The 15,320-nt window shown below is 39.0% G+C and overlaps 1 protein-coding gene across 1 annotated transcript in view; it reads right to left on the bottom strand.

The window, feature by feature from the left end:
- Positions 1-2,279: 2,279 nt before the first annotated feature.
- The window catches only part of GUCY2C (guanylate cyclase 2C), a 44,073-nt gene continuing 31,032 nt past the window's right edge, over positions 2,280-15,320 (bottom strand). Inside the window, exons 19-27 of the mRNA XM_008636497.2 lie at positions 11,942-12,030; positions 11,132-11,223; positions 9,420-9,578; positions 7,845-8,037; positions 7,281-7,455; positions 6,269-6,367; positions 5,396-5,490; positions 4,722-4,798; positions 2,280-2,905 (exon numbers count right to left, since the gene is read on the bottom strand). Of these exons, the coding sequence (XP_008634719.1) occupies positions 2,731-2,905; positions 4,722-4,798; positions 5,396-5,490; positions 6,269-6,367; positions 7,281-7,455; positions 7,845-8,037; positions 9,420-9,578; positions 11,132-11,223; positions 11,942-12,030 (1,154 nt within the window). The 3' untranslated portion in view covers positions 2,280-2,730. The remainder of the gene's footprint in view (positions 2,906-4,721; positions 4,799-5,395; positions 5,491-6,268; positions 6,368-7,280; positions 7,456-7,844; positions 8,038-9,419; positions 9,579-11,131; positions 11,224-11,941; positions 12,031-15,320) is intronic.

Here is a 15,320-nt window from a genome sequence, read left to right as displayed (position 1 = left end):
ATCTTTCCTGCCCCGATACGGGTTTGGAGACCCCAAGGCCTGACTGAGGTGTGGGAGTCACTGCTGGCCGAGGTCCGGCGTCGCAGGGTAGTGAGAACGGATCCCCAGGCTGGTGCCTGTGGGACCCCTGGACTTCCCGAGGGTGATTAACCTAAAAGGGGGGAAGGTTTATCAGGAAAGGCCTCCGAAAAGCAACCAGAGTTGGACGATGCCTTGTCGAGCGATGCGTTTTTCATCACAGGAAGGGCAGCTTTCGGCCCTGTTGGGAACAGCAACTGCTGTGTGTCCCAGCAGAAGAAATGAGGGACAGTACTTTTCCTGGGGTTTACAGATAAAGACAACTGTCCATGGGGTTTTCCTTTGCACCCGTGATTCAGACCATTTTGAGGCACTGCATTTTTGTCTCAACCAGTGTTGGATAGTCTATCTGAAAACGGCCATTATTTGGACTTCGTGTTTCAGTAATTGTTTAAGACAGTTTGAATTTGATACCGGTGCCTGTAATAGCCTCATATAACAGGGTCACATGCCAACCAGTTCAGGCCAAGTAGCAAGCCTTGGCCCGAAGCCCAGGGTAAGAGCACTGTATCTCCAGGCTTCAGGCATCCTTCCATAACTGTCACTGCTTTGTTCTAGGCTATTTTTCACTTAGAGATAAGGAAAAAAACAGACATTCATACCAGAAACCAGGATTTTTAAAAAGAGTAGTCAAAGTTGATTTTATTGTGATGTGTAGGTAACAGATATGTGCAAGGATAGAACCATGTGAAAAACAAGTCTACCAGAAGATGGGTCCATCAACTCATTGTTAAGGTTAACTATTTATCTTCACAAAATGATACGAAATTTATTACCTGAAGAACACTGGGAAGAGAAGGGCTGCTGAAAACTAAGCACTGTTTAAAATAATTTTCTTAATCAATGTCAGCAGACATTTGCTCTAAAATAATTTGTATCTCAGTGGTGTCAAAGATGAAACGCATAAAACTCCTCTTTAAAAAGAGTAGTTATGTCACTTGTTATCACTTCAAAGATCAGAACAGCTCTTATTGGGGTAATCATAGTGGTTGTCTTCAGGCTTGATGAGTCCAGCACTTGTCACTACAACACAGCTACACTTGCTGAGTGTTTCAGCTACAGCAACCTGAACAGCCCAGCAGTGCCCAGCAGCGCAGCAGTTGCACCCAAGAATGCAGACAAAGCTTGTTATTGGCACCATGAGGTAGGAAATAGCAGACGTTATATTTTTATTGTACTCATACTCTTTTTAATGCATACCAATTTTAGAAGATATGGGTTGGTTTTTTTTCCTATGCTTATCCCAATGGATGTTTCCGTGGGGACACAAAGGATGGTATGGTATTAATGGCAGGTTGAGTTTCAGATTGGTTATATATAATGTGAAAGCTATGGCTGTTGGGTACACATTTTCTGCTATTTGTCTGTATCATGTTCCTGAATGTAGGAATTTACATTTATTAGGTAAGAGTATAAGCCCTACAGCACCTCATTATTTAATTTTTCCAGTAATCTTTGCACTTCAGATCTGTCTATTTACATCTACATTGTTCTTTTGGTGTGTGTTTTCTTACAAAGCCAGCTTATCTTAACAAAGGAAAAGGCAACTGGATTGCTCTTTTAAAGTTCTTTTTATGTTGTCTAGTTGAACAAAAATGCTGTTCAAAACTATAAAAGAATGATTTTGCACCAATGTTAATGGTTTGAATACTGACCAATATTTGACAATGGTGAAAGTAGTTCTGCTTTGAAAGCCAACAATGCACAAAAGGCCCTTGCAAAAGTAGATGTTATTCACTCAGTACATGTTATTTCTTCATGTGAATGCTGATTTTCTTTTACATGCGGCCCCTGTGCTTTTGTTGCTTTTTAAAACTGTTTATTAATATCAGTGCCATGGTGTCAGTTGAAGAACAAGTCATCTGAGTAAAACCTGCTTGACTGTAAAACTGCTTCCAAAAGTTGAATTGAAAAGGTCTGAGGTTAAGAGGTTCAGATAATTTTATTTCCTTAATTTCTTTCTCACTTCTGGTTTGGGTGCAGAAGCAGAAGTGGTGAAAAGATATGAAAGTGTCTTGTTTTGCAAGAATGGCAGTTTCCTTTTTCAGGCCCAGGAGATTCAGATAAGCTTTAGAAACCATACTTCTGGAATAATCTCCCAATGTAAATAACAGAAGTGTCGTCTCTTGAACAAAGTCAGCTTGATTAAAGAAAATACATGAAACAGAGGAAAACAGCAGAAGAAACAAAATAGCAACATATCCAGGTTTTACATATGATATATTTAATTATATTTTCAAATATATTACACCAAATCTTTCTTCAGATAAAAGTTACAAATTAAATACAACATCTAAAATCATAACAAATTAAGGTTTTGCTGTGAATATTTTCAGAAGTGGATTATTGAACAGGCTATCACAGTTAAAAAAAACCTAACTAAAACAAACCCGCCCACACTATTTTCCAGACTCAAGGGCAAACATTTTCATTTACCTCAAATCACGCTGCATGTGTCCTAACAAAGTCATCCAGCAATTTCAATGTTACAGTGAAGAGATGTTCGATTTACTGATAGCAGGTCGGACAGTAGAAAGGACGCTTGAAAAGGTGTTTTCTTTCTCCTCTAGTTGAGATTATAAACCGCCAGCCTCCACATGAAGTTGTCCAGAGAGTTGCTTCAGCTTTTTGAGTCATACTAGACATCCAGTTTTAAATATATGTGGTAAAATTCTCTTTGCTGACCAGTTGCAGGTATTCCAGGGTACCTGATCGGTAGCTGGCTACCCGCGAAAGCTCCCGCGCCTTGGATCCTTCATTTTCCCTTTTCTGAAGACTATTGGTTATCATCTCTGCTAAGTCATCTTGCAACCGCTGCTGATTCTCCCTAAAACCAACAGGATGGGGAAAAAAAAAAAATCAGTGATTCACACGTTTTTAGTGGTCCCTCAGGTCCCCAGAGATTTTTAAACATTTTAATCCGTCTTTATCTTAATGACATTCACACACTACTGATAAAAAGTGTGGGCAGGACCAAATTCAGATTCTGAATTTGGGAAGAGAAGTCAGGATTTTCATGTGAGTTTTCCAGATAGTATGGATCAGTGTCTTTGCACAAAAGCTCTGTAATGTGTCATTATTGACCTTAAAAAGTCATGATCACTTGCGCAAAAAGGAAGACACGAATTAGATTCAATCCCAATCAAAATAGTTTTTAGCTCTCAACACCATTACTGACACCAGGACTTTAACTATTCAACTTCAGGTTGCCTTCAGTAATAGAGTTGCCATTGTTTCAGAAATTTCTTCAGTGTATTTGGGTTTTGCTGGAGTACCCCACATATGACAATTTTTAAGGGGCAATCTTATATGAGGAAGTGAAAACAAAAACATCACTGTGATCCAGCTCAAGAGATACTTTCCATAGCTGAATTCCAGAACACTAACAATTCAATAATTCTGATAGTCTCGACAGATCATATTAATTTTCAAAAAGGAGTTCTAAGTTTACAAGGGAGAGGTACCATAAGAGGTAGTCTTGACAGTATTTCCAGCTCAACCCAATCACTTGTACTTTCCATTTAAAAAATAACAAAGTTCATGAGATTCTGTAGCAGATTAAAAATTTGATTATGTTTGTTTTGCAAATGCCCTGAGAAAACCCTCATATTCCGCCTTATCTCCTCTTTTCTCTTACACAGTAGGAATAAATGGACAGGGAATTTTATTTGTGCAAAGGACACATTGTGTAAGACTCAAAACATACAGTAGAAGCAATCTGTAACATTTACTCATGCATTTCAGGACAAGGGATCCCAATGTATCTGGCAAACACCAATTTGCAATATCATCACTTCAATTTGTAATGAAACAATGTCCTTTCAGAGTAGACGGCAGCAAATTCCCACTTAGTGAAGAGTGACTGTACAAAGGTGTTTAGAGCAGAAAGTGAGGAACTTCCACATTTAGTGAGTTTGCAGGAAATAAAGAGGTACTCATATACAAAATATACACTAAAAAAATGTAACAAGTTATCCTGACTTCAATTTTGCATAGTTGCTCAAAAACACCACTTCCACTATTGCTGTATTTTATTCAATTCTAATGGAAAATGATGGCTCTGTTCCAGAACATCAACCTCATATTTTTTTTACTGATAACTTCTCTAAGTGTTGGAAAGGAAGCTCTTGTTTAATTTCTAAAGATTTTATTCCTGTGCAGTACTACAGTAACTTTGTCCTCTTTTAACAGAATAGTAGTTGAAATCCTGCAAGTTTCATTTCTCTTACAAATTCCTCCACAAGAGCTCACAGGCATAACATGGTATTACAGAGAGCTGCACATTCAGTTGTGGTTATCCTCAGTGACAGGTGCCACTAGGACTAAATTTGGGGGAATATTAATGTTTTACATTTTCCTGTCCATCTGTTGCTCTTAACCACAACTTCTCCTGTAAGTCTTACACTGCTTCCAAGGCAAAGAACCTGCTAAACATTTTATATAGACAAATAACCTTCAGCACACACATAGTCCCATGTAATGAATATTTATGTGTTTATGTGCACATATGCTATTAAGTCTCTAACTACTGGAGACAAGTTCAATGATATAAAAAATCCACAAGTGCCAAGGAGGAACACTAAAGGCTAAAGCACAAAGAATGGGAACTTCTCCTCCCTTTTCACATATAAAGACCATCTTACACAGAAGGAGGTGTTGGGAGATGGTATTTCTTGTCCTCAGTACCCGTCAACCAGTAGGTAATTTCTGTTCCTCTGCCCTAAATATGTATGACAAAGAAGAGAAAGCACAGTGTTGGGATTAGCATGCAATTTCCTGTAGTTAATTTACTTAAGTAATACTCTATTTTACATTGCCATGTTTGCCTTTGCCTATTTTCAGTAACTGATGCTGACAGCAAAGGATTACAAATCAGAAGTGAGAAGGAGAAGAATGGGGGACATGAAGCTGCACACTCACTTCTTTGTTCCATGACCTGAAACACAAGTTGTGGGAGAGGTGAGCTGTGCTGCCTGCCATCAACTCCCAAGGACAGAAAAGTGGAATAGATTGAAATAAATGGATTGGTAGATACTGGAGCATTACCAAATCAACACTAGGTTCAGCTTCCCTTTCAGCAGATGACTTTACAATCTTCTGTTCCAAATGGTATGTTTCATTTATTCTCCACATCTTTATGTTGCTTTAATTTATGAGTTAGGGAGCTCTTCATCCCGAACCACCAGAGACTGTGATACCAACTGATCAGTAATCCTTGTTCCCCAGCTCTTAATTAGGTTCTGGGGTACTCTCAGCTATACAATACTTTTTACTATCCGTCTTCTCTGTGTTCATGCATGCACATGGTAAAGGTTACCTTCAAGTATGTTTCTCCTCTCTCTTCGTACTGGAATTGGCAGTCTGTTCTTTTCAGGATGTTAATTGTGGAACCGCTTACATGAATCCTTAAAGCTAAAAAAATAAAGAGACAATGAAAGCTCAGCCTGGAAACACATCACATACTCGTATTAGGTATATGTGAAAACTGGTGCAATAGCAGAAGCTCCTTCAATTGTTATCATCATAAATTCTGAGAGCCAAATTAAATGAGAAGCAATTACACTGCTGTATGAAAAATTGGACTCCACTACAGAGCATATCCAGGCAGGTATAGGTGGTACAGCCATTCATCTGAAATACAGGTGACAGTGGTATCTGTAGTAGTTAGAGGTCAAAACAGAAAAGAGTAATTGTGAGTGACCTATATAGAGAATGCTCACATGAAGACACTGGGCAGCAGGAAGAAAAACTGGCTCTTGCCACAGTTCCCTAATGGTGAAGTTGATAACATAATTGCTTTAACTTAAAATACGCAGTCAGTATATTTACACAACAAAGCTGTAATACAATTCTAGGTCAAACTGAAATCTGTGGTTCATAGAGTAAAATTAAATTCCAGACACATAAGTATCATATCTTCCAGAGGAACTCAGGCAGTGAGCCAGCCTACAAACTCCCTGTTACCAGCACTGAAGCATAAACAAGGAACAACTCTTCATTGCCCAGTGAAGTGCCCACTGTCACTTTGGACAATTAAATAATTGGTAATCAAAACAAATAGGGCTTCTTTATCTTTAAAACTTCTGCAAGCTGATAATAAATTGTTCTCGGCTGAAAACAGACACTTTGATCACAAACTAACCAATAGCCTTTGGTCCTGTTACACTGAGAGCTAAAATTAAATCCTTACGCAAGCCTGTGGATTCCATCCGCGAAGCTGTGTTTACTGTATCTCCAAACAAACAGTAACGAGGCATTTTTATTCCAACCACACCAGCCGCACATGGACCTAGAAATGGGATGCAGAGAGATAAAAAGGGTGAACCAAGAGACTTGATTTATTTGGCAGGTGTCTCACTGTTGCAGAGCAGTGCAATTCCTGGGGGAACTCTGCGTTCCTCACCAACGGCAATACTTTCTACTTCACTTCCCACAGTGTCTTGTGGTCTCCCACTACAAACCAAGCCTAGCTCTGTTATTCTTGCATAATCCAATAGGAGCATAAAAAGGACACAGCTGCACAGTGTTAATTGTATTTAAGCACAATCTCTGTGCAGAAAAAAAGAAGCACATTTATTAACTGTCAGGAAGCAAGAGAAAAATAGAATAAGCTTCATTATGCAGGGGTGCATAGTGGTGCCTCAAGAGGCTTCCCAGTGCCTCAGTCACTTTCTTGGATATGTTCCTCCCCTGGCAGCTGGTGTTGAGGAACTTCCCAAAGTTGTTGAGCTATCTGGAGTTCCCCTTTGACAAAAAGTATTTTTACAGATAAATTAAAACATTAAGTCCTACACAGACTCAACAAAACTTTTTGCCTCCAAAAGCACAAAATACAGGCTTGCATTTTTTGTCTAGATAAGCATAGCTGGCCATGACTGATTTCCGCTTCAGTCAGAGAGAAATAATCTGTGAAGGCTTATTTGATACAACTGGTTTAATCACACCAGGAACAGTGGCTGTTGCTCATCCTAGCTACTGACTTAAGCTGTGAATTAATGGCTATGGGCTATTTCACTACAGCAGGAGCAAAACAGTGACTTATTTACTTCTGTTACTCTTCCTCTATGAACATTTTTTTTCAACCTGATTCTTCATGAGGAGAGCAGTTGTCTATGGCATATATCCCAGATCTTGTATAGGTGTTAATTCTGTTCAAAACCAGGTAACAACATTGTCACTGTTGATCTAGCACTACTGTGTACCAGAGTGAATTCCAATGCGAATCCAAACAGGCAGCCCTGGCAGATGTCTTAGTTCAAAAGATCCCATGAAGCTGAGGATGTCCAGAGCCATCATGGAGATGTCCACTGCGTGCCGGTTGCCATTCCTGTTTGGTAAACCACTCACCACCATGTAAGCATCACCAATGGTCTCCACCTGTGGAAATAAAATCAGAACTCACTATTTGCAGACATAGAAAAGTACATCTTCAGTTAGAAGCAGAAAGATTTTATCAGATCCTTTTGTTCATGACTAAATATTTCTCCCCCAGAGAGCAGGATTGATTCGTTTAAGGTAGCTGACACCATTTGGGTATATGAGTGTTTATAAATATACCCAGCATTCCAATTAATGAATGTGTGACCACCTACTGTAGGAAATTTGGTATAAGTAGGCACAGTGAAAGCATATTGAAACAAAGTAATCCTGACCTGTTTTTCTCTCTTTTGCTTTGCTTAGAAGGCAGATTTCCTTAGCCACCACATCATGCAATTTGGTTTGTGTGTCCACTGGGTGTAAATGAGCAAAAGTACAGAGATAATCACCTTGTACACATCATGGTGGTCAAGAATGTGGTCAAAGTTCTTGTAGATATCGTTGAGCATATCTACCACCTCCATAGGGGTGCTGTATTTGCAGAGCGTGGTGAAGCCAACAATGTCACTGAAGTAGATAGTGACTTCTTCAAACAACTCTGGCTCTACCAGGCCAGTCTCCTTCAAAGATTTTACTACTGGCCTGTGGAAATAGAGAAGGCAGGAAGACAGAGGAGTAGTGTTTACTATTAAAGGTATTTTTTCATGCAACCCAATCACAGTATTGCTTTCTGTGTAAGAAACATCAAATAGTTTGCTGAAAACTGCCATTGCAATCGCATTTTAGATGCCCATAATGCTTTTCAGTCAGGGACCTCAAAGCACTTACTAATGGTAATTAATGCACTACAGACTTTCAAAATCCAAGTGTGTGAATAACCATGAGGAAACTGAGACACAGGCAACTGAGCTTCTTGGTTAAGGTCAGAAACAGGGATATTGAGTAAAATTTAAAACTGAAATTCTGAACTTCCTGACATGTAGACCTAAATTCTACCCATACAATAAGTAAGACCAGACAGTTTTTTATGTTTTCTCAGCATAGAAGTAATTTCATTATAATAATTACATCAACTCATCTTGATTTCAGATGAGGTATCATAGTCTGATAATTTTATGGAAGAAAAATTCAATACCATGACAGTCAATGCCTATTCAAGAGGTACCTTCATTTTGTTGCAATTCTAAATCCAGAAAAATACCTGTTCCTAGTGGTGGTATTAGAAGAGAATAACTGAAAGAGACCCAGAAAATTATAGGTTTTGCACAATGCTGTGTTCCATCTACAATGAAACAGTAATAGAGCGGTAGGAACAACAAAGAGTGGAAGGAGACATGAATTCCTTGTCACACTGTCTATACAGCCAGATCATTCCTGATTTTCCCCAAAACTGGATTGAACAAGCACTTTGTTTTTTGTGATGAGTCATAAAATCAATACCCTGACTACTGAAATATCCTTGAAGCTAGTAATGACATACCAGGATAGTTCTATTATTCCAAATATGTGCAATACCAAAATTACAGGTATTACCAATATTATAATACCAATAATACTTGTCCTATAGCATGCTCTGAAGAATCCATCTAACCCAGTATGACCCAGCCAACCTCAGCCCCTCTGTTGCATTGCTAAACTCCAGCCTGAAGTTGGACTGCACTCCTGCTCTTCAGCTGAAGACACTCCTTCTACCTAGCAAGGTGCTGGAGCAGAGCAGAGCTCTGTGATGTGGGATCACTGTAGGTCTGTGTTCCCAGGAAGGCAGTGAAAGAGAGGCTTGTGCTGGAAAGGGGGAAACCTGTGCGTGAAGAAATGTTGAGGAAGATAATGGGTCCCAATACCATCTTGGCATGACACTCCACCATAGGGTGGAGAGCTCAGGGACAGCTGCTTCTTATTCCCTTTCTGGCAGGATTAGATTAGATGGAAAGAAAATAGAACATAAACATTAATCCTATCCCCTACGCTGCAAGAATCGGGTGTATGTAAATAAAATGGCAGCGAAAATCCTCCTGGCCAGTTACCTTGGAAGTAACATGAAATTAAGCCTGTCTGCTCTGTCTCGCTCTGCTTTGTACAGCTCTGTCCTTTCCTCCACCAGGTGTTCCAAGTTCCGCGAGTACAGCTGTAGACGCCGGATCAGGGTATCCATGTAACTTTCATTGGTCTGGCCATGGAAATTACTACAAATAACAGAATTACACAGGAATCAAGAAGAAAGATGTACATTGTTGAGAGCAGCTAAAAGGAGGCAAAAAAGCAGCAACAGAAAACTTCTTCAGTGTTTGACTTCCCTATAGTTAGAATGCAAAGCGCCTCAAGTGCATCATTCTTTTGCTTGCTTGGAGGCCTTATGTAGATGAATTGAAAGTCTGTAATCCACACTTGTCAGTTGGAGCTGATAATTCTTAAGGCAGCCTTCAATCACCTAACCCTGCTAATATTGTCAATTCCAGATTACCTTGGGTAATCCAGGAACATTCATTTGTAAAAAGTAACTGACAAACTCAAATTCTGAGAGGAAGCTAAAAATAGTAGGTAGAAAATTGCATATAATGTTTAGATGGGGACTTCAGCCAGAAGAATTAAGACAATTTGAGGCTGTCTGATTAGAAGACTGAAGAATACAGTGGAACAATGGACAGCCCCATGGCTAGTTTTACTCACAAAATCCTGCAGACTAAAGCCTACTAACCCCTGGAAGCAGAAGTGTGGTAACATGAGCTGCTCAAACTTGTTTGTCCGGGCAGCCTGCACTCGCCAAAGCAGTCTGAAAGTAATTGGGACCAGGCTGACTGGAAGAGTCAGATTAGTATTGCATCCAACTGGCCTTCAAAATTACTCTTTAAACAAATTTTATGTCAGGGATGCATCATCTTAGACCTACATGAAAAGAACACTATATTGTGTGTGACAAGAGGCAACCTTTTTGCTTTTGTAGGATGGAGGTTTAGGAGCTGAACCAGGAGGCCTCTCTATTCAGCTGCAGAAAGGTTATTCAGCTGATACATTCAGTTATGCATATTAGAGTTGTCTTGCCCATGTAAAGTGTAAAATGATGCTGTTGGGGTTTGTTCATGGGGAGAACCTTAAAAACTGGGGAGCAATTTCCTAGGAGAAGTGATTAAAAGCTCACTGTTTGGTCATTGAAATAATTAATTCAGACCAAATTCTGCAGGAACAATGCAGCATTGTGCAGGTGAAAGGCCTGTGTAACCCCACAGGGTTTATCCAGCTATGACCCTTATTATTTTCCCAGAACTTTGTACTACCAAAGCCCTGTAATTAATACTTCTTGTGAGTTACAACTCAAAATTTCTAGTCAGCTTAATTTGGGACCATCCAAACTTTCAAATCATCCTTCAAACATCTATGTGCATTCATTTACCAAAATGTAGATTACATGAGTCACTATACAACTCTTGACTAGAGAGAGGGAGTGAATTACTTGATTGGTTTAAATCCCTAATTATCCAGCTTGCTAGTTCCATAATGTACCAATTTGAGGTAAGGTGATCATCTCACCCTCACTCAGTACATTGTACACAGGTGTATGTATACATATGCACATGCTCCCCTACTTTTCTGCCAAAGAATAAAACAGCATCTAAGTGAAGACACTAGGGTTTTCCACTGACTGAATCATAATCACATCAATTTACACACTTAAAAATATGAGCTTTCTAATACAGGAGGAGTTTGGAGCATCTTAAAAAACAAAGCCCCTGCTTCTCACCTGAATATTTTAGCCAGAGTACTCTCAATTTTCTTAAAGTCAGGCCTTTTCTCTGGATCTTCCTCCCAGCAGCTCTTCACTAGTGTATATACCTTCAAAAAAATTTAAGGAAAAGTCCACCTGAGATATAGACAGAGAGTAGTGCTAAACCGCACTAGTTCATTACAGAATTTCCAGTTACTCTTGACCAGCAACATACTAAATTGTGTGACTAATTGTCTTGAACCTATGGTTAGAACACTCATTGCAGGCATCTTAACTCTGTGATGAGTAGTGACATGATCTTAACTTGAATTTGCAATACACAAATGAAAGGCAAGTAAATGGATCCAGTCTTGCAGATTGGTGTCAGACACAGTTACTGACATGGTGGTAAATGCTGTGTTAATTATATTTCCAATATCCTGAGTTTGGGATTTTTCTGAAACTGGTGATTCAGCCAAAAAGAATGGGATTCATTGCTGGATATGTGAATATCTACAATACAGACATTTTCACCTGAGCAAGAAGCCATAGGGGCTATATTAGTGGAGAGGGGTATACTTGAGGTGTAATTCATCCCATCTCAAGGATATCTAAAATAGGTGAGAAGAGTGTCACCATATAAGTCTCTGTTTCTTTCCAGTGAGATAATTTCCATGAGTCATATTTCACATTACTGGTAACAACTATAGAATGCAATTTCTTCCCACAAAGTTAGGGCATTTGGCATAAAACACATAGCTTTCACCTTCCCATGATCATGGGCTCTAGTTTGGCCAGGACTTCCACCCTTCACCCAGAAAATGGCTTAGTTAATTATTAGCTTACTTCCAGCTGTCTTTCTCCCACTGTTTCCAAGGTCAGGTCTGGTCGGAAAGGCTTCACTTCTTTGCCTCTCTCCACTCTGTAAAGTTTCTCTAATACACGAAAAAGAACAAAGCTTTAAACAAAAAAGCGTAAGGACATTGATTGTGTATAGCAGTCTCTGATGTTACAAGGCACTGTACAAACAGAAGTCTTGAAGACAGTTGCCTCATTTTGTTAGAATTTCAGCTTTGGAGCTTTTCTTAATGTATGGCACAAGACCGAAACAGGCTGGCTTGAAGGCCCCTGAAAGCAAAATGAGTAGAAATGTACATGAGTATTTATTGGTTACGGTAGACATGGTTATGGCATCTTCCCAAATGAATGTTGGGCATTACTAGTGTGCCTCTCAGCATGAAGTATAATTATAGTAACAAACAATGTGAAAAGCCCATTGCAACTTGATCAAAAGTGTGGAGACATACACCGCTCATTAGAGCAGTTCAAATCATCCTGCAGATGCTTAACTTCCTTAAAATGAAGCTGTTAATATAAATGGGTTAAAAGCATTGCATTTATTAACTCATTTGTACTCTTAGTCATTAAATGCATTCTATGAAAGTTATTTGGACTCTGAACACATCAAAATCAGGCTGCATTTGCACAACTCAATTTAAGCACAGTAAGAGAGCACTAAAGCAAAAATATCTTCCTTTGTCTTTCTCCTGCAGACTTCAAGAATTCTGGGGGAAGGGGTGGGGGGTGGTAAAAAAAAGAAGCAATTTTTTACCTCTGGATAAAAGGAAATTGAAAGGCATCTGTGGATCAGAACAGATTATTTATTAATAATGTCTGATTATATTTGGGATACAATTTTACTGAAGGAAGTATACATCATTCATGTGTAATTATATGAGGAAGGTTTGTAATTGCACTGGTCTACAGCAGCTACAGATGCCTAAACATACCCAATGTGCATGATCACCTTAAAATGATGCAGCAGCATCCAACTTTTTGGTACAGAAATTACAGACTAGAGATGGAGCAGAAAAGTTGAGTCTCCCAAATGCAATAGAGTGGAGAGACTGCTGAGAAGTCTTCTGTGGGCTAAGAGACAGGAAAGTCTGTGTAGGGCTCACGTACGCAGGAGGAATGTTCTGGATTTCCATGCTGGACACAAAACTGAGAGAGGAAGTAACAGCACCTATTAGCAATACTGCAATTAGTCAGTAGCAGAAAGTAGTGGAACAAGGAGGCAGCCTGAATTGAGCATTGGTACGTGGCAAGGTTTCACAGTCTTGAGCAGTGAATGAGTTGTTTCTGCAGAAGAGTGGAGTAACCAGACGGAGAACAGCTTCTTGCAGGGATGTCAGTGAAGCAGATGATGACCTAGTTACTTCTACACATTAGAAATCCAGTTCTGTATACCTGTCATGGGACTTCTTTTCTCTCATTAGCAGCAAAATTATTGTACATTAAGTTGATTGATACATATTTTCACGTTGAGTAAATTGGCTCACTGAGTAACTGAAAGTAGAGTTTAGTTTTTCTAAGTTGGTGGATGGAGCTCAGGTGTGGGGTTTTTAAAAAAGTCTTTTAAAATCTGAACACAGTCCTTGCTGCTGTCATTTAAGCCTGGAGAAGCAGTTATATCAGCTGTCCTGAAATATCAATATCAAGTCTTCTAATTTGCAGAGACTAACTTCTGATAGCCTAGCCACTGAAGGAGTTTCTCTGGTGACTTAAAAACAAAATTAATGTAACAGACAATAGGGACATTTCTTTGTCCATTACCATTGACTCTAATTTGGTTATTTTTTCTCTCTTTTTATCTTGGATGTTTGTAAATTAATGGTCACCCCGAGTTTGAGCTACTGTCTTCCAAAGTTAGATGATGCCACAAACAAAATGCAGAGGTGTTTGAATAAGTATGGTTCACTGTCTTGCTCATCTTGGCTAATGAATGAATCAGGCATTTAAATGAAGAGCCACTTCAGAAATATGTAATAAAATTAATTCCTTTCTGTTACATGAAATTTGATGAACTGATGAACACATTTTACTCAACTTGCGTAATCAAAAGTCAAGAATAATACCAGAAGCCATTAGATCAGCAATATATATCTTAGACATCTACTAATGCTTTTATGGAAAAAAAAAGTTTTGTGGAGAAAACAATCTCCTCACTGAATGGAAAATTTTAAATTTCAGCTGAAATTTACAAAGCAGATTATTTTTTTAAGTTACAGTGGACCCAGACTTACTAGGTTTCACACCTAGTTAATTTATTGTCTTACCTCACATGCTGGTATGTGACCATCTCCAACATCAGCACTTAGATGCTGTCAGGTACCTAGCTTAGGTGCTACAAATTCTTTGAGTTGCATGGATTAACCTAACGCCATTTGAAAGGGACAGTCTTTCCAAAAGGACAGAATACAGTGTTAAGAAACAGGTAAAAGATAAAACAAGGAACCAGGTTCTCACTGTGACAGCCAGGGTCAAACACAGAGCAATGAGGATGCCACCACATCTCAGAAAAGCCAAGAAACACTATGTCTGAGGCTAACTTAATAACCATTAACACAACACAAAAAGACTGTAACTGCTCAAAAAGCAGTTAAAAGAATGTAGTTTGCTATGGTTTTGCTTCACAAGTCAAAATGAGCAAGGTAGGGCATTGCACCTTCCTTTCTCCATGTTGGCAATATTTGTAAAATTCTTGCATTCATGAGGATTGTGTCTGCCTCTTCCCAAGAAAAAGGAATAGAAAGGCCTTATTTTCTCTACCTTTTATTAAGCATGGAATCTTGAAGAGTTTCTTGTAAGGGGAACAGGAATTTCTAATCTCTTTTAAATCTACATTTATGTTATAGAGTTGGTGATGTGAAAAACTGTGTTTCCTGAAATATGAACAGATTTGTGATAATGTAGGATGATGAACATGCCCCAGAAATTATTCTCGAATGTAACTCAGTAAAAGAGCTATTAGGCTGTCGAGCTTCTGCTCTAGATGTTTTAACAAATGTGAGGCGGATCCAACAGAATGACTCAGAGATAAAGGCAACGTCTAAATTTGTTGTTAGTAACTATTGTTAGTCACTAGGAAAATCCCAAACCCACACATGTTTCTGTGTCAGTTCTAGTATATAATAATGTCTGAATTCTGGGAATTGGGATTGACTGGGCTGGATATTGTCCTGGTTTTAGCTAGGGTAGTTAATTTCTTCTCAGAAACGGTTACAGTGTTGTGTTTTGGGTTTGGAGTAAGAATGGTGTTGATAACACACTAATGTTTTGGTTTTTTGATAAGCTGTGTTTCTCCTAAATCAAGGACTTTTTTTTAACTTGTCTCAGGCTCTGCCAGTGAGGGGGTACACAAAAGAAACTGGGAGAAAGCATA

Source organism: Corvus brachyrhynchos, unplaced genomic scaffold (assembly GCF_000691975.1).
Source record: "Corvus brachyrhynchos isolate BGI_N302 unplaced genomic scaffold, ASM69197v1 scaffold56, whole genome shotgun sequence".
Classification (NCBI taxonomy): domain Eukaryota; kingdom Metazoa; phylum Chordata; class Aves; order Passeriformes; family Corvidae; genus Corvus; species Corvus brachyrhynchos.
The sequence above is the reverse complement of the archived record's forward strand: the minus strand, read 5'-3'. Positions and strand labels throughout refer to the sequence as shown.